A 22,188-nucleotide genomic window follows, 5' to 3' on the forward strand; every position below is an offset into this window, starting at 1 on the left:
TACACTAATTTTCTGTTACAGTTAAAATTTAGCGATTATCATAAAATTACAGTCATAATTGAAGTTTAGCTGTTACGCTTACTTATGATCGGTTGGGTCCATGGGTGTTAAATCTATTCTAGAATTCGAGAGGTCCTTTTGCATATATTTTTGTATTATTATTTTGTTTGCAACGTGTAGTCATGTCATATGGTGGTCTAATAATGTTTACTATTGACCTAACATATCAAAGTGCTTCTGGAGTAAATGTGTAGAGACTATTAAGTGATTCCTAGATGAGAGCCAAATTAGAAATATAAGAAGTAATTCAACTAATTATAAGAGTCATGATCTCCACTTAAGCTTCTTCTCCATCTTTCCAGTTGTAGTTTGAGTATGACTCTCTTTCATCACAAAAGTGATTCCAAAGAGAAGATGAACCAAATGACAGATCGTATCAACTCAATCAAGTCATTTATATAAGGCTGTAAATCAAAAGGTATGCATCGACATCTATTTTCTATAGTCTCTTTAAATCTAAATGAAGGTTATTCTATGTATTTATGTTTCAACGACCTCTATCATGTGAACTATCACATAAGAAATGAACAGAATTTCATTGGGGTCCACCATTGTTGTGATGTCTCGAGTCTTGGCAGTTGTCAATATATTGTCTCTGTTTTAAACACCTCACACAGGTATGGGGTTTTGTTCTTGGCGAAAGCTCCACCAGCCCTCTCAAAAGACCTCGACAATTACTAAGCTTGAACGTACACCTATATGTCAGGCCTCAGACACTTTCGTAAGCAACATGGGACTATCACAATTGTTAGATTTAACCTTATTAATGTTTTTTTGTGTTGAAATTTATTAATGTTAGTTAACATCAGTCACTAAGTTTACGAATTTAAAGTATTGCTTCAGATATTGGTCAAATTTTCCTTGTTTTAGTTGAAGAAGTCCCATTTTCCACTTAGAATTTCAAAAGTTGATGTCTCAATGCACTCGGTAATTGTAATTATTTGACCAATTTAACTATAATCGATGTGGGATTATTGGATCTTACACCAATATGGTTGAATTTTGTGTAGGAGTTTAAGGGTCTGTTTGTATTCCATGAAAATCGGGTGAGAAAAATGTTTCCGTAGCCATTTGGCTGGACCAAGAATGTATGAAAATTGATTCTCCTAACAAATAAAAGATGGAAATAAAATCTGAATTTTTTAGTACAAAAAATGTGAGAAAACTATTTTCCTATGGTCACTTCACTTTTTCCGCTCTCTCCTTTACTTTATCTCTGTCTCAACTGCTCCCTCTCTCTTTGCAACTCAAGTAATAACACAACAATAAGAACTGAGATGGAAGGGCTGGAGAACCATTCCTCAAATAATCCCAAGTAATAACACAACCAACACGCTGCAATACTCGACATATTTACTCAGACGGCCTTCACTCTTGGCACTTTCGTGGGTCTGAACTGGCTTCAATCCGTGTTGTTAAAGCCCAGCACGGATTAGTCCGAGTGCCAAGGACTTACCTAGTCCGTGGAGAGCGAATAGAGAAAGCAAGCCTAATGAAAAAGGGGTGCTCATAGACAATTCCCTTTTTATCTTCACACTGAATCATTGAGTCAATAGGCAATGTACTTCCACAAAGACAGCCTAGGAGCTCAGATTCATATCAATCTGAAAACGCTCATCAACTTCTTCTTTGGGCTTTGTGATGTCCGCGTCTCGATCACTCTGCTTAGACACCAAATCTATAACCTCAAATTTCTGCATTTGTCTGTAAATGTCATTTATTATTTGGGAAATGATAAAGTTACAAAAGATTTTGACAAAAAAAGGTTCCCAGCTGATGTGGCGGGTGTGGTTTCAAACTTTGACCAAATCTAGGCCGTTGAGAGATGAAAATCACAACCGCCACATCAGCTGGGAACTTTTTTTTGTCAAAATCTTTTGTGATTCTAGCATCTCTCTTATTATTTTGGCAGCACCTTCTCTCCCAATTGAATATGAGTGCCTATTCCCGCCTTTTTGCTCAGGCCCGCCTTCACTCTCAGCATTTTCAGTGAGTTTTAGACGAAGCAGCCTGAGACCCACAGACAGAATAGTAGGAGGGCACTCGGACTGGCTTGAGTCCATGTTGTGCCCGACACGGGTTAGGCCTAGTCCGAGGGCCCTCAGATTTTCGTAGTCCGTGAGAGTGTCAAGAGTGAAGGCGGACTTGAACAAAAAAAAAAAAAGGCGGGGTGCCTATAGACGCTCCCAATCGAAACTGAGCTTGCATACTGGGACTTGCTCGTCGGAAAGAACAACACCAATTCTGTTCATAATGTCCTGATTTCTCCCTTGCTTTAAAATACAAAGTAGATTTGGACTTCCTTGAGATCTTTTAAGTTGGATGTTCATAAGGTGCCGATGTACATATTATTTGCTTGCTTGATTTTCCACTTTTAAAGTTAACAACGGTAGAGTTAACGGGGTTAAAACTTAATTGGTCGATGATGCAAGTCCTTTTTTTTGTCGATGATGCAAGTCCTTGCACCCTTCTTGAATTAATAAATAGTCGTGCCGATTCCCCCCTTCAACAAATCCAGAACTCAATGATTTTGAATACTACGAGATGCAGTTGGGCTCGGCAAGTAACTCAGAGATCGGATAGGGGAAAGGCCGAGTCAAGCCTCCGAGTCAAGTGTAAAATCTTCTTCTGTCCTTTTCGTTTACTATTTGTGAAAATGAATCTCATTTTGAACCAACAAAGTAAAGTACAGTGACATATTTATCTAAAAAATAACACATATATACACGTACACACACACACACGAGGATATAGTTCGCGCCCGGTGGCCACAAATAGTTCTCGTTTTAAGACGGTTAGAAAACTATATCCTTGAATATAAAAGGGGAACGGAGACTAGAGACTTGAAACGTGTTTGCCATAAGTGAATCGACACCAATGTTGGGATAATCCAACATTAATTGTGGAAGGGAGCAGGGCATGAGTTTATAAGTGTGGAAAAAGCCTTAACCTCATGAACTAGTTTTTGGGGTGAGAGAGACCCTCCTAAGATATGACAAACCTTTCGTGAATCGACACCAAATAATTTGTGAAGATTCACATTTAGAGCTTAAAAACATAGTGATGTTGGCAATGTAATCTTGTTGTAGATCGTTTACTACATAAAATTATAATTTTGGTAAACTTGATTCTAGAAAACGCTTAATAGAAAACAAAAGGACATGACTATCTCTAACAAAATTTAATTCAAAGTTATTATTTGAAAAATCAAAATAGTTAAAATTAGTTTTGAATTCATAATTGCATTTTTATTAATAACTAGGTTTGTTGAGTGCAATTAGAATGTTGCCCGTAAGTGTGTTCCCGAACATGTGGTATCCGATAAAAGCAGCGGAAAATGGCATATAGCGACGATGATATAGGCAATAAAAACACCCTTCCACATTGGTTTTTTTGATGGTTTATCAGGTGCAGAAGGAATAGTTGATTGGATTTTCAGGACCACATTATGGCCTGCATAAGCAAATGCGACATCCCCTAAAACACCGAAAAAACCAAAAACTTTTCCTTGTGGTGTTGAAGCCTTGAGGGCGTAACTAAAATCGGGTACAACTCCTTTGCGAAGTGAAGCACCCCAAGCAATGACAGAATAGCTGCAGAATACATGAAGTAGTTATTAGCATTATCCAATATCGTCATAGTAGAATTCGTGAAGTTGATAAGCCTAGGTCAATCCTGGCGCAATAGCCTCTAATTAACATAGTATAATATCTATTATCTAGTATTTCTGGCATAGTTTGGGACTTCATAACCTTAGTCCATACACGGAGGGCAAGTGTCGAGCGACTCTAGCCCTAGCTTTGAGGGAAGCCCTTTCAAAAGAGTCGGCTCAAATGGGCTTGAAGATTTAAGACACGCGTAATAAGATCGATCGAGATTGAAGGTTAAAGGAAATGGGTATATACCTCAAGGACATGACTGCAGCAACAAGAGACAGCCAAGACAGTTTGTTGAGGTTGGGCGCTTGTGCAAGAAAAAGATGAACCGACGCAAACACCATTATCCAGTAGGTCAGTTTAATATCATTTTCTGGCCAGTATAGATTATGGATCTTCATTAATGATTGCCCACCAGTAAACATATAAACTATATCAACACCAACTTCAACAATCAACTGTTGGGGTACGATGATCCACAATCCAAGTTTTTCACCGAAAGCATGTTGTCCAAGTTCATGGTAACGATCAAAACGTTTTCCGGGAACACTTTCATGCATTTCCACCAGCTGCCATAAGGTGTGCAGCGTAATGACCCATGGTATTATCATTATAGTGGCTCCTGGACCCCTACAATTCCAAAACATTCAAAATAGTCAGACAGACAAATAGATAAACAAACAAACAGATAAACAGACAGACAGACAAACAAACAAAGATAATGGGTTGGAATGAAGGTCACGTACCAGCCAAGTTGAGAAATGGCATAAGGAAGACTAAGAACACCAGTACCAACCGTGGCAGTAACATTATGGAACGTGGAGTACCACCATTTTGCATTTCTATCAGATGCTATAGGTAGATGGTTTGTGGGAATTTCCATGACTGTATAGCTTTAGAACAGAAAATGGGTTTAAGTTTATGAAGAAGAAGAATAAACAAGAGAAAAACAAAGTTTGAATTCTCTAGGAGATGGCCAAAATCTGGTGAAGAAGATAAGAGAGGAGCACTTGTTATTTATGAAGGCAACTATTGTTCTCTATCTCAAACTCTTTTTTGTTGCTTGAGTAAACTATTGAAGGCTCACCAACTTTTGCGATCATTCAAAATTTATTTACCACCAAACTTTAATTTCATTCGAAAAGTGCCTCACCAATATTTTAGAAAAAGACTTCCAGGTACACTTCCTCCAGCACTCCCTTAATATGACAAGAGGTTCATTTATCATTTTCGAAACCATAAATACAGAGCATGAGCCTTTTTTCCAGGGGCGCCCTTAGGCCTAGACAGCCTCCTACGGGCCCCAAAATTTAGAGGCCCCCAATTTATATAACGTTTATTATTATGCGTATTTTTTTATGTAGACAAAAATCAGGTTTATCTGGACGGCAGATTCGGGTAAAGTAGTTGATTAGATAACCTAAGGCCTAAAACGAACTCTTACGTGATTTAGTAAAACCAATTAAAGTTAAAGTATCAAACAAATGTATGCATCAAATAACAAAGACAAAATCATAACTTTTAAACTTAATTAACTACTCGTGAAAGCTTAGAAGACACCTAAAATAAAGAAGAACGAAAATCAAAATTAAATACATATTCTTGTAAAATCTTTTCGTCTTTTTTCTAATTTTTCTTCAAACTTTAATCTCACGTTTCAATTATATTCTCTACAAGGGTTCATTTACACAATAACATAGAGGTAAGTTTCTTGTTCTTTTAATTTTTCTTTGTTTTTTATTTTTTGTTTATGTTTAGATTCTTATTGCTAATTCTAGTGAGTCAAAATATCTATGTTGATTAGTATATACTTTTGTTTTTACCCCATTAGATTGTTATGGCTCCAAAAAAGTATTTATGCGACTCCTAGAAAAGAAAGACAAAGAAATTAGATCCAGATTTAGTTAAACAACAATTGAGAGCTATGGATAAATTCGTTGAGAAAAAACCAACGGAGACTGATAACCCAAATGAAATGTTGGTTGATGAATCATTTTTTTTCAACTTAAATCCATCCATACGTTCACCTAGAGCCGCAAAAAATCAGGGTTGGTACTGACTTTCTCCTGTAAGAACTCTTTTTCTAGGTTTTTACTTAGGTTATGTTTGATAGACAATTTCTCTGGAGAAAAGAGAAAAAAATTCTCTCAAACTTAATTTTTCATAGTGTTTGATAGACATTTGAGGGAAAGAGAAACTAAGAGGCACGTGACTCTTTTTTCTCTATTTTCTTCAAAATTAGAGAATCTTCTTACCCATCTTTTATGGGAGAAAAAGTTTCTCGTCCCTGTTATTATCGCCCAACCCGAACTTCTTCCAATTTCTTTTCCATTCTCCCTATCTCTCTCTACTTTCTCTCACAAGAAATGCCCAAAATTGATTGACAGAGGATATGAAGATGAAACTCAAACAATATGAGATTCTTATTCATCAAAATCTAGTAAACCTTGGCTCTCTTTAGCTCGCCTAATTCATTACCTTCTTCCCCGACAACTATTTCTATTCATCCTGGTCGGAAATCGGAACCGCCATAGCTACATTCTTCTTCGATCTCTTACCTCCTTCTTGTCCCCCTTTAGTGCTTCACATTTTGTTCATAACACTTGGGTTCCTAATAATAATCCCTCTAATTTGGAATCAACTGGGTTAACTTGTAATGGTGGATTTGGTGATTTTATAATTCAAGTGGACAAATTCCATTTAGTTTTAAGAATAAAAAGGTTGAGAATGGTTGTTACTGATGGTGCTGGATTGGTTGGAAGTCATCTAGTTGATCAATATATTAATTAGTTGGGGTGATAGTTTTATTCTTCAATCACTGATAATCTTGATGTGTTTGATTGATGCCCTCCTGTTCAAAGACCCTTGTTGTGAGGACTAATGTTCTCTCTCTCTAGAATATTACCAAGTATGTTTACCAATGTATCATAAAAACTTGTAAATCTGTAGCTTCATAAGCTAATCTCAGTATCTCACTATTGGGGAGAAAACACGTAATCTGATTATGTTTTGCTTGTAAAATCCTGAAATCTTGTATGAAACTTTCCAACGTTTATGTGCAATAAATAATGAAACATGAAATTTGGATAAAACAAAAGAAAATTCATAAGTAAAATAAACAATGAAAATGGAGAAAATGAAAGATTAATTTTTTTTTCTTTCAACGAACCAAACAGCGGAAAAAGTGGAAAGAGTAATGGAGAAAATGTTTCTTTAGTGAAAAAATTTCTCTGAGTAAAATTTTTTCTATTTTTTTTCTTTTTCCCAAATTGCTATCAAACACAACCTTAGTGTAGTAGACTAGTGGTAGTGAAACGTAATGGGGCTATATAAATCTTTGATTTATGGTGGATGACCACCACACTTTGGTAACTCCCACCACCATAAGTTCTCCACCATTATTTGTATTCAAGCACCATTGATTATATGTAACTCTTGTATTAGATATGTAACTCTTCAAAGGCCTATATAAAGAGGTCTCTAGCTAATGTAGCAATGTACCTAAGTGTACCTAAGTGTACCATAGTACCAATGTAGAGAATTCTCTACAAACATATGAATACAAATCAAGTTCTTCTTGTCTTTATCTCTTGGTCTATATTTTCATTATCTTTCTTCTTCCCTACCTCTTTTATGTTTCACAACACGTTATCAGCACGAATTGCTCTATGCTTAAAGGGAAGAAGAAATTATTCACTCCTTGATCAAGTTATAAGCAAATAAAAGATTGGTAAGTTTGGTCAATTGTGATTGGTAAGTTAAAAGGTATTTGAACCTTTCTTTGTTGAATTTACAAACTATTCATTCTTATTTATCGCTAACCATTTATTTTATTGTTGCTAAGAAATATTGAATCATATGAGAAGGATATGAGAATTGCATACATGCTAATAATGAAATAATTAACATTGCGATCAAATATGAATGTTAATGTGATTCATTCGATGGTAAGGTCAAGGTAAGTTATGATTTAAAAAGAAATTGTTATCACTTTCATAACAAATGTTTATTTTTGTATGAACATATCATAAGTGCATATTTTGGTTTGCTAAAGAAGATTTCTCCGAAGAGGAAACTCAACCACCAAAATTTGATTAAGATCAAACTGAATCATCTTTTTGTATATGAGGTTACCAAACCTGAAGTTTGGTGTATATACTTCTTCAAATCTAGAAAATTCTAAAAGAATTACTAGAGTAAATAATCTCTAAGGATGAAAAGATATATCCCTATGAGTTGATTAATTGTCAACAAAAAGGGTAAACCGTTGGAAATCAAATTTACCTACACATTCCTGAAAAATGACAAGTACTGGTATTTCAGTATTGGAATTATTTTCCATTGATTATTAAAGGATTATAATTAAACGGTGATAAGAAAAATCCTACACCGAGTTCATATTGGAAATGGAGTAACAAAATTGAGAATCTCATTTTACTATACCAACGTATAGTTTGATTAAATTTGACAAAGCTCTTCATCGTGGAATGTAATCAATTTTTGTGAAACTCATCATATATTAAGTCGAAATCCAGAATATCTATTCAGGTGATGATGATATTTTCTTACGTGTCTGTAGACAGTGATGAGTTGTAAATTCCTGACAAATAAAATTGTTTGATTATCATATTTCATATTACACCTGAAGTTGTAATAACCAAAGAGAAAGTGATGATGGATTTAATAAATAAAATAAAATAAAATCACATGAAGATGATATATCTCACATGTAATTAATCACACCCGAAGTTGTGATATTATAACAAATTGCTCACACCTGAAGTTGTGATCAGATAATAATTTTTTTCTAACGGAAAATATGATATGAAAATAAAAATCAAATTTGCCTAAAGCAATTGATTTTTCCTTCGTCTTTGTCACATCCTTGAAGTATGTGCTCATAAATAAGACGGAAATCTATCGACATTAGGGGGAGGAAGTCCTATATTCAATGTCGTAAAATACTTGAAAATGATCGAGTTTCTCTCATTTGGAATCAATATACGGAAAACTTGCTACCTCGAGATATTAATATTTTTCCAAGCTTAATATGCTTATATCCAGATAAAGGTAATGGAAAATGATCAGAGTTGATCAAAGTGACATATACTCTTTGACACTGAAGGAATAATTTTTCCTCCTGAAGAGGCTATCAAATTAGAAATGAATGTGATTCATATTCCTAATAAAATCTCCTGAAGAGGATATGTGTAAAAAGAGACACCGACCTTTTACAAAGGTACATACATACATGAGATCATTGAGCTATGTATGCTGTGAGAATTTGAGAAATCAAATAAATTATTTCAGACGATGTATTTATGAAAATATTAGCTACTGGGAGCATGTTGATCCCGAGTTACTCTAAGTAATTGGTAAAACTTTGATAAGATATTTCATTATTTATGGATTTTTGTTACAAAATATTTATGTCTTTAGACATGAAGTCGAAGCACCAACCTAGAGTTACCCTGAAGGTAATGAAGTAGACATACGTTAGAGTTGAATTATAAAGGATTTATAAATCCTATTTTGACTCCTGAAGAGTTTATCAAAGTTTGACAGTAGAGTATTGAAAAAGATTATTCGAGTAACGAAAATCTTGAAAATGAACATATTCTGAATTACTAAAAAACTATAATTCAAAGCAACTCATATTGTCTTAACTTATCATATGTCATGGAAATTCAGGTCCCGAAGTACCTAATATAGTACAGACAATACATTATGTGTGTTGTAATGTGGTTTTAGAAAACAACCATCATTCATATATAAAATGTCAATCACGTTGTACTCTTTTTCCTTCGTTAAGGTTTTGTCCCATTGGGTTTTCCTTATCAAGGTTTTAACGAGGCAACTATGCGTATTGAAAATTATTTTAATTTGTTTAAAAGTTGTAGTCTTTTTTCCTTCGTTCAGGTTTTGTCCCGTTGGATTTTCCTGACAAAGTTTTGGCGAGACAACTCTATTTTAAGACAATAGTCATCGAATGATGAATTTAACACCTCTTATGTGTGTCAAGTGGATTATACAACGAAATGTGATAAGTACATCAATTTCACAAGATGTTATAGTTATCTTACTGATGTACATGATACACAAATACGGATCACTAAATAGTGACTTCAATCGATATCCCTAAAGGATTAACAAGCTTCAAGTTAAAGTATGCATGAACTTTAAGACATTATACTAATGCAACTTGAAATGTCAAATGCTACAAATTGTATTTTGTGTATATATACTAAAAGGAAGCTGACGATAAAAAGTTGAACAATGCCCTCAACCTTCATGAGGGGGAGCAAGTTTATGAAGACACTATATACTATATTTTCACAAAGTACTCTTTTTCCTTCGTTAAGAATTTTTCCCATAGGGTTTTTCTTAACAAGGTTTTAATGAGGTTGTTTATGTGTTCATCAAAGATGTACATAAACAAAGAATTTGTACTCTTTTTCCTTCACTATGGTTTTGTCCCATTGGGTTTTCCTAGTAAGGTTTTAATGAGGCAATATCTGATGTGGTGGACATCCAGGGGGAGTGTTATAAATCTTTGATTTATGGTGGATGACCACCACACTTTGGTAACTCCCACCACCATAAGTTCTCCACCATTATTTGTATTCAAGCACCATTGATTATATGTAACTCTTGTATTAGATATGTAACTCTTCAAAGGCCTATATAAAGAGGTCTCTAGCTAATGTAGCAATGTACCTAAGTGTACCTAAGTGTACCAATGTACCATAGTACCCATGTAGAGAATTCTCTACAAACATATGAATACAAATCAAGTTCTTCTTGTCTTTATCTCTTGGTCTATATTTTCATTATCTTTCTTCTTCCCTACCTCTTTTATGTTTCACAACAATCGGAAGTTCTGTAAGAGTCTTTTTGTCACCTATTATTTCTTGACTATAAACTTCGTAATAACATTCAAATTTGATAGGGATGTTTTAGTTTATTTCCTCTTCAAACTTTATTTCATTTGAAGATAGCTATATTTCTATCTTTGTTATCCGAATGTAATGTGTTGTTCTCTCACTCTATAGATAATAGAGTTAATTCCTATTTGACCCCCTACTTTGCGACCAGCTTCATTTATGGTCTCCTATTTTTCATAAATTCATATATGACCCCCTATTTTAGTGTAAATGTTATAAGTACCTTTTCTATATATATTTTTTCAAAATAAAATTAGTTATAATACAAGAAATTCTACCTCACATCTCTCTTCACCTCACATCCTTCTCCACCTCACTTCTCTCTCTCTCTCTCTCTCACCACCTCACCTCTCTCTTCAACTCACCTCTCTCTCTCTCCAACTCACTTCTCTTTCTCCGACAAGATCGCCGACCGGAAACTTTCCGACTGACGCACTAAACATAAAAAAAAACTCTCATCTCTCTCTCTCTAAACACTCCGGCGAAGGGATTTCCTTTCGCCGGAGTCGGTTTGTTCTTGAACAGACCAGATATGGTGTGAATAGATGCGAGTAGGAGACTATACTTATCTACCAAGGAAGTTTCCTAAGCTTAAGCTTTTAACACCATGTAACTTTTTTTTTGATGAGCATAACACCATGTAACTTAAACTTTAGTTAAGATGAATTCCACTTAATCATTTATTCATGTTAAGTTTGATATCTCCAAACCAATATATCATTCACTGTGACTTGGATTTAGGGAATTTTTTGAACTGCGAAGCTCGACAAGAAAAACACGATGATAGATAAAACTAGAGAATCAAATGAGTGGAGTTTATTCGAATTTCAAAAGTTCGGCAGCTAAAATTGATCCAACATTTACTTATCAAAGAAGGGGCCCCTTGTGTGGCGGGGCAAGGTGCGAGCCCACGGCTCCCACCCCTCACCATACTCTATCATAGAGAAAGTTAGGGAGACTATAAAGAGCCAAAATCGTAGTGAACTTTAGGATTCCCTTAGACAGACTCGACCATTCTCCAATACTTATCTATGATACTGTTTTATAGCGAACAATTGTTATAATGACCATTTTCATCATAACTATAACATCCATCGAGTGGTTTAAACAATAGCTTCTTGTCTAACTTGTAATTGACATGGCAGTTCGAATGGAATAGCCCACTGGAAACTTCGACCATAGTAAAGTGTAAACAATTCTTATCTTAGAAACATTGATTAGAGTAGAGATATATCTTGGGTTCTACCCATCAAGTGGAATCATGTTGTATTTTGATATTTGTGTTAATAATTAAAATATTTAATATTAATATAATAAGAGAAATAGTAAATAAATAAATATATTGGTAAGAATAAAATAATGAGAAGTTGGTCCCCCATTTTCCAATGAGATCTAGAGAAAAAAGACCAACATGCTTTAAACTTTCAAGTGTCCCATTCTTCAAAAACCCACGAACACATTATTTTAAATCCTCAATTACAACAAAAATCATCTCAAAAATCCAAAAAGAATATGAATTAAAAGTTAATTAAGAAGTAATTAAAAAAGCAATAACTTCCTTCAATCCTAAGATATTACAGTAGTTTGTCGTCTATGAGTCGGACTCGAAATTTGGTCAATACAAAACCCTAGGAGGAGGAAAATCTCCTAGGGTTTTTTAATAAGTTGGAGTGGCACCACAAACTTCGGAAAGTACACCCCCACCATTCCCACATTTGCTGGTTTGGGTCATTGAGACATGAGTCTATTTCTCAGTGTTGCGTGTTAGACTCCCCCCTTTTAACTTTTGGGTGGAGATATGATTTTTATGTGGATTTAATCTAAAGAAAACTAATATTCTTTTTTTTTTTTTTGAAATACTAATATTCTTGTTATTTGCAACAAAAAAAATATTCATGTTATTTTATTTTTTTATATATTTATTTTTATTTCATTTGGTCCTAAATTAGTTTTTGGAGAACAAAGAAAAAAATTAAACATTACATATTGAATAGACTTGTATATCAGCACAACTATATAAGTTAACCACTTGGTGAAAAAAATAGAGTTATATAAGCTTGATGAAATTGAGACGACTAGGGAAGGAGTAGTTTGATTAATATGATTGTAATCTAAGTTCTTCTCACGATAATAGATATCCAAAATGGAAATCAAACTCATTTGATCAGGGGGTGTAATTTTGGATGTCTTATTGCTCGAAAACACGTTTTTTTCCCATTTCGTTAACCTTTTATTTTTGAATATATTGAGGAATAACTTAATAACAAGTCAAGTATAAGTGTCGAGCCCGACCTTTTGTGCACGGGACTCGACGATACCTTGACATCTAAAGACCCCTTTATATTCACTACTGTGCAAAAATATTAGATATCGGATATATAGTATCGTGTTATGTATAACAATTTCACAACAACTCTTTCTAAAATCTCTCATTTAAAAAAAAAAATTACATCATATTTGAATGTTTAAAATATCATTATGAACATATTTGCCCTTTAAAACATCATTAACTTTATTTTGACCCACTAAAATATGTTGTAGACCGTGTGAAATCTTACATTATCTTGTGACAAATAGTACCAACATTGACCATTTTCTTTTAAGCACGCCCATGGGGCATGGGCCAACCACTTGTTTCTAAATAGCCATGGGCTGATCCACTATATTTTCTTCGTGGGTCGGTCCAGTGCGGGCGCCCGTTTTACAATGCTACTCAGAAGTCGGATCCCATGAAAAAGTTGAAATTTCTTTATCTTTGGTTAGAAAAAGTGAAAACACAAAAACAAATTAAGTTGAAGGGAGAAAAACCACACAAAAATGAACCCGTAGGTTCTCACTCAGGGTCTGATTTCCAAACACTAAAGAGCATTTTAGGGTTATTGCTCCCTCCTTAAACATTGGATAAAAGCTAATGCTCCCTCTCCTTAAACCTTGGATAAAAGCTAATTCTCATCCTTAACTTTGATTTCAGTAAGAAAACACATTGTCTACTCTAGTAACAAATTTAAAGTACATAATATAAGTTTGAATTAAGAGAACATTATCTAAATGATTTTAAGTGGTTATTATGGCCCTACTTGATACACATCATAAGAGAACTAGTCGAATTTAGACAAACTAATCAAAATTAGATAAATAGAATTAAAACAATCGAATGCAAACGAATCACATAAGATGAATCAAAATTACGCAGCGAGAAAAAATATGACCACCTTGAGATGCGATGAATTAATGAAACATGAACACCACTTTTTGGTGGTAGTTTTTGGACTCTTTGTGCAAAACTCGTGTATTCCATGTCTAATTTCTAGTAGAAGAGACATCTACTATTAATCGAACTTTAGCTAAATAAAATAAAATGGATGAATAAAAAGATTTTAGACCCCCATAGATTGACTTTAGAAGTCTTTACATGGTCTTTTCGGTTCAATACGTCTTTCATAATGACAACGGTAAGGTTTATTCAATTCATGGTCTGTTCTGTTGGAATTAGGAAGTGAACTGACCCCAAGCTTCCAAGGGGGCTAAAGAAAAGGGTAAATCAAATATTACTAGATGATTTGACACATCAATTGCGCCTAAGTTTATGATTTGTGCAGTAAAAGTATAATGGATAGACAAGAACCATACATGCATGATACATGCTCCTGTTGATAGGGTTATTGTAACACCAAAGAGTATTTTAAGGTCAATGGTCCCTTTAATTAGAAAATAAATTATCTAATAATTAAACTTTGTCTTTTGTTTGTTGATGAAATAATTAACTTTGTTAGTAAATGACTACTAAATTGATCATATAACATAATGTCAATAGTGTATATATACTAAATGGTTATTATTAAAAAAAAAGAATTGAGCAAAATCGTGTATAAAAGTGTTCAATTGTAGTTTTAGTTGGAATTAAACATTTTTTGTATGCATATCGTGGTTATAACAATTTTTTCTTTGTTATGATCATTCCTTTCTAGATATGGTGCGAGTTGAAAATGTATCGTGGTAGCCAAGTAGAGAATATTCATGCTAGCACTTCTTACACACATCGACTTCCATTAGTATCGAGCAATTTTTTTTACTTCAATCTTTCTAAACAAAATGGATGAATATTTACAAAATTTGTTTTTATAATTTTTATTTACAAATGAAAAATATGTTATTTCTAGAAAAACAAATTGTGAGAAGGAAATAATTATTTGGGTTTAATTAACCTAAAAAGAAGGAAAATTGTAGGGTAGAAAGCTGAAAATTATAGAAAGAAAGAGGAGGAAAAGGAAACACTCATCATTCATTTGCTTAAAAGTAACAAGGAAAATATTTTCTAGGAAAAATAAATCCCCACATATATCAATAAGGAGAAAAAGTAAGCAAGAAAAAGTCAGTTGCTCGAGGAAGGAAGAAATAAATAAAAATAAAGGAAGAACAAAAAGCACTTATAAGATATATTTGATGAAGAACATCCAAGTCAGTTAATCAATCTTAATTCTTATGGTCAAAGCAGTCAAAGCAGTCAAAACCAACTTTGATAGCCCTAAAAGAATGTACAATACACTAAATAAGAGTAACAACTGCAAGCTAGAATAAATCAGATTTCCTTTATTTGTGAAACATACAAGAAGCACAGGAAAGAAATGATGAAGAAAAATATAAACCCTTATATTTGTGGTTTTGTGTATATTCAAAAAAACATGGGTGAAATACTAACAATAGAACATATGTTTTTCCACAAAATAAATTTCATACATGCTATGTTTTGAATTTATGAATCTTAGATTAAGTTACAGCAAGGTGAATTTATCTGAAAATGTTCAAATCCTCATAGAGAGTTTCGCTTGAACCCTTGAATTTCTTGAGGATTTTGAAACCCCAAAGGAGGGTTTTTTTTTCTTCCGGAAACCATTCTCTTTCGTCAGAGACAAAGAGATTATATCAATGCGACACATTCCCTTCATCAGAAAAATAAGTTACGAGAGAAATAGTGGTGGGGCATCCGATATTGGAGAAGTCTTAAAGGCGCATCCCAATAGTGTTATTCTGACCACCCTGTTGTTGGCGCCTCAATTCTGTATACATGATTAAAGGCCCCTGCTATCAAAGAAGCGACACCCTTTCTTAAGTTTGACCGAACAGTGACCTAATTCCATTAGGTCATTGTTATCTTCTATTCTCTTCGTCTAACGAGAGCGCCCTTTGTTTATCTTGCCACGTCTTCTTCATCCTGCTTCATCGTTTTTTTTTTCTCACTCTCTAAATCTAACTTTCATTTAATCTTTCTCACTACTTTTAGAGTTCCAGTCTCTTTTCTAAATCTTGTATCTCTATTTTTCTTAATCGGTCTCTCTGTTTCTCTATAAGCAAGACACATGAGCACATTATTTTTGCCTTAGATTTTGGAAGTTTAAGTGGTAGCACTTGTAATTGCTAAAAAATCAAGGGAAATGCTAAAGTTACAAAAGATTTTGACAAAAGGTAGTTCCCAGCTGATGTGACAGTTGTAGTTTGAAACTTTAACCAAATCTAGGCCGTTAAGAGATGAATATCACAACCACCACATCAGCTGGAAACTTTCTTTTGTCAAAATTCTTTGTAACTCTAGCATCTCCCAAAAATCAAACACTCTCTAAGAAAGAAAGAATTAACTAACGTCAAGGGATTGTTAGACACTGTCACTTTTTAGATCGTAAAATTAGTCATGGCCAAAACTAAGAAATAGTTTCATGCCCCTTGCTCATCCACATTTTCAAAATAACTTTGAAATAAAGAAAACAAAAGACTATAATATACATCATTTAAAGCTTTTTACAGTAGCTTTTCTTTTTGTCTTTTCACATTTTTTACTTATAGTATTCCAACCAAGGCTGTTTCAATAAAAAAAGTTGTGAGTTGTTTTTCCATATTAATATTTGTCATGGCTATGCCAACATTAATTCATGTTAATCGAATATTGTAATTTTTTCATATAAATCTTCCGATGTTATTAGAAAATGTTAAACCTTATGACTAAATTCAAATAATTATATTATTGTGCACTGGAATCAAATGAGATGACACTTTTGGCTTTTAATTTTTTTTTTTTTTTGTTGAGAGACTTTTGGCTTTTAATTTGATTATGAAAATCTCACACATGTAAATTTTTTAAGATATGGTTATAGTGTTGATCAAATTTGTAGTTTTGGAATGCCTAACTAGCTACATAGTTTCAAGTTTCAACAAAGAAAAACTAGCTACATAGACCTATTGTGTAATAGTGGTTATACCTCTAACAATTTTGATTTTAGGTTAATGAGTTGACATTTAATTAAAATTAAACACTAGATGAGTCTATAAAGAAACTCAAAGAAAAGACTATCTGCAAATGAAAAGAACAAGAGAAAGAGAGAACCCATCCCATCCAATCCAAATTATGGCTTGAATTAAGATTTGCTTTCCAAACCCATGAAAAGTTTTTATGTCTTGATTTGTTTTGAATTGTGAATTAGCTTCTCTTCTCAACTTTTTCTATATATTTTATTTCAATACTTATATACATATATATAATTGTCACTCTTTTTGCCCCTAAACTAACAATGAAAAATGGCAGCAGATTCCCAATCATCCTTTCTCCATTATAGGAAACACCCATCATTGCTCCCAACCATTCTTTTCACCCCATAGAAACCAGAGCTTCCTTCCTTCCTCCTTTCAACCTTCTTATTCTTTCTCTTTCTTTTCTATTTAAATATCTCTCATCTTCTTTCCTCTCCTCCCTCTTCATCCATCTATCTTTTTATTTCTTATTATTACTTCAAAACTCTATCCCTAATAGCTATATGATGGATCCTTCATCTACTTCCACTGTTAATGGCTTCTATTCCTTTATTAATAGAGGAATAGAAGATCTTGAACGTTCATTTTTATCTACAAATTTCATGTCCATTCAATTCCTTCAAAGGGTTCTTTCTCTTCTTAGATCTTTTCATTCTCATTTAACCCTTCTTGTTCAGAAACTTCATTTACCAGTTGGTGAAAAATGGCTTGATGAATATATGGATGAAAGTTCTAGACTTTGGGAAGCTTGTCATGTTATCAAATCTGGTATTTCAGGTATGGAGAATTATTATTCAACTGGAACTGATATTGCTTCTTCTCTTGATGCTCATCGAAATCCAAACCCTCAAGTTTTACGTCAGGTTAGGGTTTCAATCTCTCTCTGTTTATACTAGTCACAATTTATGTTCAAATGATCCTACCCATTATTTATTTTCTAGATTTAATCTTGGGTTTTCAATTTTAATTCGGATTGATGAGAGATTATAATTTAATTTTGGTTCTGTTTTTATTGTTCTGTTTTTTGATACATACAGGTAATTAGGGCAATTTCTGGTTGTAGAAGACAAGCAGTAGGTTTAGAAGAAGAAAACAGAGCTTTAATGGAAACAAGAATTCAAACACTTTCATTAAGATTTGATGAAAAAGTTTCATTAGAATCAAAATTTAATGGGTTTAATGGATTTAGAGGTGTTCTTTATGCAATGAGAAATGTTAGTTCACTTCTTCTAATGATTTTACTTTGTGGATTAGTTTATTGTTGGCCTGATTCGAGTTTTCGAAGAGGTGGGTATGAAGGTGGTTGTTTATTATTTGGATCTACTTTCATGGTATCAACATCAAGATTACAACAAAGTGTAGTTGCTGAAATCAATAGAATTGAAGGAAGACCTGGAATTTTGCTTTATGAATTTAGAAGAGCTAAAATTGCCATGGATGAGTTAAGAACAGAGTTAGAGAGAAAATCCTCTTCTTCAGGACTAATTGATTATGAATTAGAAAATGGAATTAAAGAAAGAATTGATAATTTGAAAAATTGTTATGGGATTTTGAAATCTGGCAGTGAAAGTCTTATTGGGCAACTTGATGATTTCTTTGATGAAATTGTTGAAGGTAGAAAGAAACTTTTGGATATTTGCAGCCATAGATAGAGAGAGAGAGAAAGTGTATGTCTAAGTTAGAGAGAGAATGGTTATGGGGTTTATTTATAAACCCTAATTTTCTACTACTCTTGTTTTGTTCTTGTGTCCTGTTTCTTCAAGCTACTACTAACCAAGTTGGAAGATTTTGAAATTCACAAGTAAAGAGGAAGAAGAAAAAGGTTTATTATTATTCTCTCTGTAAAAAGAACAAAGTTTTTTACATTTTCAAGTCAAAAAAAAGAAGAAGGAAAATGAAGATTGATTCTTCTATTCTCAAAAATTACAGATAAATCCCATGATTACATGTATGAAAAAATTGAGAGATTTTGTTTAAGAATCAAAGAAGAAAGTTATTAGATTAGTATTTTTCTAATTTTTTTTTTTTTTTTTTTTGAATATTTTAGTATTTTTTTTATGATGATGATGATAAATGATTATGGGTGGTTGTGAACTGATGATGAGGGGGGCAGAGGAGGGGAGTTTATTAGAGAAGGTGGTGGTAGTGAGACAGTAGTTTGTTGCTGTTACAGCAGTAGTTTAAAAAATGAGCAATCATTCTCTCTCTATGTGAAAGAAAGAATGATGGAGGAGACTGTGGAAGACTGAAGAGATTCCTGGTTATTGTTTAGCTTTAAACTCAAAAGCAACTTCTTTTCTTACCCTTTCTCTCTCTAGCTTTTGTCTGATCTGATTTGGTTCCATTTTGACAGTAATGGAGTTTATCATGGAAAGGGAACTTCACTCTCTCTCTAGTCTCTCCCCATCTAGCATTACCACCCAAAAACACTGACATCTTTCTCTTGTTACTTTTCTTGCCTCCTTTTGGAGATATCATCTCTCTATCTCTCTCTATCTATCTCTTTCTTGGGATGGTTTCTCTCTCTACATTTTTTAAGTCTTATGCTTGAGAAGAATAGATCAAATTTTGGGTGCATGTCACTATCTGTAAGGTTGCCTCCATTTTCATGCTTCAATCCCTTCAACAGAAATCAGTAGTGTCTATTTCTCTTCCAACCCTTTCCCTTTCAAGTGATATTTCCAACTTCACATCTGACATATAACCAGGCCTAGTCCATGATTATTACCTTCTTTCATAATACAAAAATGAGCCTGACAATATCACTTAAGTATAACAGAACATCACAGACTTGAGACCAAAAAAAAGATGGCATGGTAAGGACTAAGGAGGACTCTAGAGAGATAGAGAGAGAAAGAAAATCTTTAAAGTTCTTTTTGTTTTTTTGTTTTGAACCTACCAAGGAAGGAAAAAAGAAATGAAAAATTAGGGTTTTGAAAACAGGTAATGAATTGTGCTGGTTTTGTATATAGTACCCATAGCTGTAATTGCTTTAAGTTCATACAATAAATTTGATAATAGCATAACAGAGTGATGATTGAAGCTACCAGCCATGGGTTGGTGGTGGGGGCACTTCCCTCCACTCTTTTATTTTGGCAAATCAACATATGGGTGCCCACAACATCACCACATGCTTTCTTTTTTCAGTTTCTACCATCATCTCTGATCTCATTCAAATTTCCTATCTACCTTACCATTTACAAAGAAAATCATTTCCATTGACCTTGCATTGTTTACAAGAAGAAAGAATCCAAGAAATGGTATAGTTTTCAACATTTTTCTCTCACCAAACCAGAATTTTCTTATCCAACCTCCAAGGGTCATAGGGGTGGGAAACAGACGGGGCGGTCACCTACGGTATTATCTTTATCTTTTGGGTGTCTCGGATAGAAAATTTCATGGGGTGCGCTATCAGGTTTGCTTTGTCAGACGCTTGACAAATTTCTTTGTCCAAATTCCCCATTGGATTCAGAATAAGCTAGAAAGGATATGCGTCAGGAGTACGGGCTCCTGAATAGAGATCAAGTTAAGTGCACAAAGGATTTTGACAAATTTCTTGACTTGTTGACTCACCTAAGTAAAAGAACGATCCAAATTGTAGTCAAACTTTGAAAAACTTTATCTTGTAGTGAAAGTGATTCAGCAAGTCCTTTGTGCGCAAAACACTCCCTCCCTAATAACCCCGTAACCCTATGTTTACATCAACAATCCGTGGATTAACTTGTTATATATCCAACAACTACATTAAGATAAGTACTACTCAAGTGTGGAACATGTCTAATAGTGAGGGCCTAGGGTACACCAAGTCCAGTCTCCATTGGCATGAGTACCATAGACTCAGGCGCCTGAGACCCAATTCTGGCCAGCACCCTTACTTTGAAATGTCACAACTGTGTATGAGAGTTGAGGTGCATTTGGAACCAAGTAATTGTTTCCCTATTGTTTTTACTTCCTTTCCTCAATTACACATCGAGAATCATATTCGTAGAACTATTACAGGTGACTTTGAATTTTAACTTAAGTAATCGTAATTCATACACCTACCTAGAAGACCAAAACGAAATACTTATCGTTTGACGTGATCTCTTTCTAGCAATGAGTATTCATAAACTTCAAAGATTTTCAGTAGAAAATTTAAAACTAAGATGCCGTCTGTCAACCAAAAGTATAAATACTTTTACTTGTAGTAGAATAACTTTTACTTCATAAAGTAAAAAAATTATCAAAAATACATTTAGTGAAAATGTTGCTTATAAGTTAAAGCGTCAAAAAGTTAGTTTGTAAACGTACTTTAAAGCATCTCCAACCCCCAGCCTGTCTTAGGCCGAAAAAAACCACTTTTTCACCCAAAATTTTAGGCCTCAGATCAGCCTCTAAAATTCAGGTCCAGTCCCAGCCTCAGCCTCTCTTGAGGCCGAAAATTTGTTCATGTGGGAAACGCGTGTGTGGACTTTTAGTTGGTGTGCGAAAAACGTGTGTGATTTTATGTATATATAAAACACGTGTTTGAACTATTTTCCAATAATATTTTTTTTCCAACATTGAAAAATTATTCGGGGACCGACATTTGGTGGGATGTATTTTAATTATTAATATTTAAGTCTTTCTAAAATTTTAAAAAGAATTAAAACTAACTAAAATTACAAAATTATTATTTACATTAAAAAAATAAATGGGAAAAGATCCTAGCTGTTGATTTTATCCAACGGCTAGGATCACCCCAACATGACCGTTGGGACTCCCCAACGGTCATGTTGGGGAGCCTTTAGTCGCCCCTAATGTTAGGGGGGACTGAAGGTGCGGCTCCAGCCTCCGCCCCAGGCGACAGGGCCTGGAGCACCGGGCGGAGGCCATAAATTTGAATTTATGGCCTCTGCCCGACTGGGATTGGAGTTGCTCTTACTTTTTAATTTTTAAAAAATGGGGATAATAGTTTTTCCCTCTATTTCATTCCTTCTCATTTTATGGAAGAATTTTTCTGTCACCATGTTTTTAATTTATATAAAAAACTGTAACAAAAATAGTCATTCATTAATGGAATTTCACTCAAGAAGATGGAGATGAAAAGAAGATGGAGCAAGGGTGATATAAGAAAAAAAAAAATATTTGACCAAAAAGATGTCAATAGGGGTCATAAAAGAATTTGGTTACAAAATAGGGGTCAAAATTGAAATAAGCCAATAAAATTTCTATTGTGATCGGAGGAGGGTCTTCTGAAATTTCCAATT

The 22,188-nt window shown here is 33.9% G+C and overlaps 1 protein-coding gene and 1 pseudogene across 2 annotated transcripts; one reads left to right on the forward strand and one right to left on the reverse strand.

Annotated features, from left to right (window-relative positions):
• Positions 1 to 3,222: 3,222 nt before the first annotated feature.
• Positions 3,223 to 5,810, reverse strand: LOC147551864 (lysine histidine transporter 2-like; annotated as a pseudogene). Its single transcript, XR_015238453.1, has 3 exons — positions 4,463 to 5,810; positions 3,966 to 4,346; positions 3,223 to 3,653 (listed from the first exon to the last, which is right to left on the reverse strand). The product of XR_015238453.1 is annotated as a lysine histidine transporter 2-like (transcript).
• Positions 5,811 to 17,205: 11,395 nt separating this feature from the next.
• Positions 17,206 to 18,964, forward strand: LOC147551865 (uncharacterized). Its single transcript, XM_086672360.1, has 2 exons — positions 17,206 to 17,823; positions 17,998 to 18,964. The coding sequence occupies exons 1-2, from the start codon at positions 17,464 to 17,466 to the stop codon at positions 18,610 to 18,612; spliced, it is 975 nt and encodes a 324-aa protein (XP_086528486.1). The 5' UTR covers positions 17,206 to 17,463; the 3' UTR covers positions 18,613 to 18,964.
• Positions 18,965 to 22,188: the final 3,224 nt, after the last annotated feature.

The sequence above is a fragment of the Eschscholzia californica genome, unplaced genomic scaffold, assembly GCF_041429995.1.
Source record: "Eschscholzia californica isolate CP2 unplaced genomic scaffold, dmEscCali1.0.p SCAF_3, whole genome shotgun sequence".
Classification (NCBI taxonomy): domain Eukaryota; kingdom Viridiplantae; phylum Streptophyta; class Magnoliopsida; order Ranunculales; family Papaveraceae; genus Eschscholzia; species Eschscholzia californica.

What these genes read in the sequence shown, in the direction of transcription:
- LOC147551865 (XM_086672360.1), top strand. Translation starts at nt 17,464, where the DNA reads ATGATGGATCCTTCATCTACTTCCACTGTTAATGGCTTCTATTCCTTT. An exon ending in ACCCTCAAGTTTTACGTCAG is followed by an intron (nt 17,824 to 17,997) that starts GTTAGGGTTTCA and finishes TGATACATACAG; the next exon opens with GTAATTAGGGCAATTTCTGG.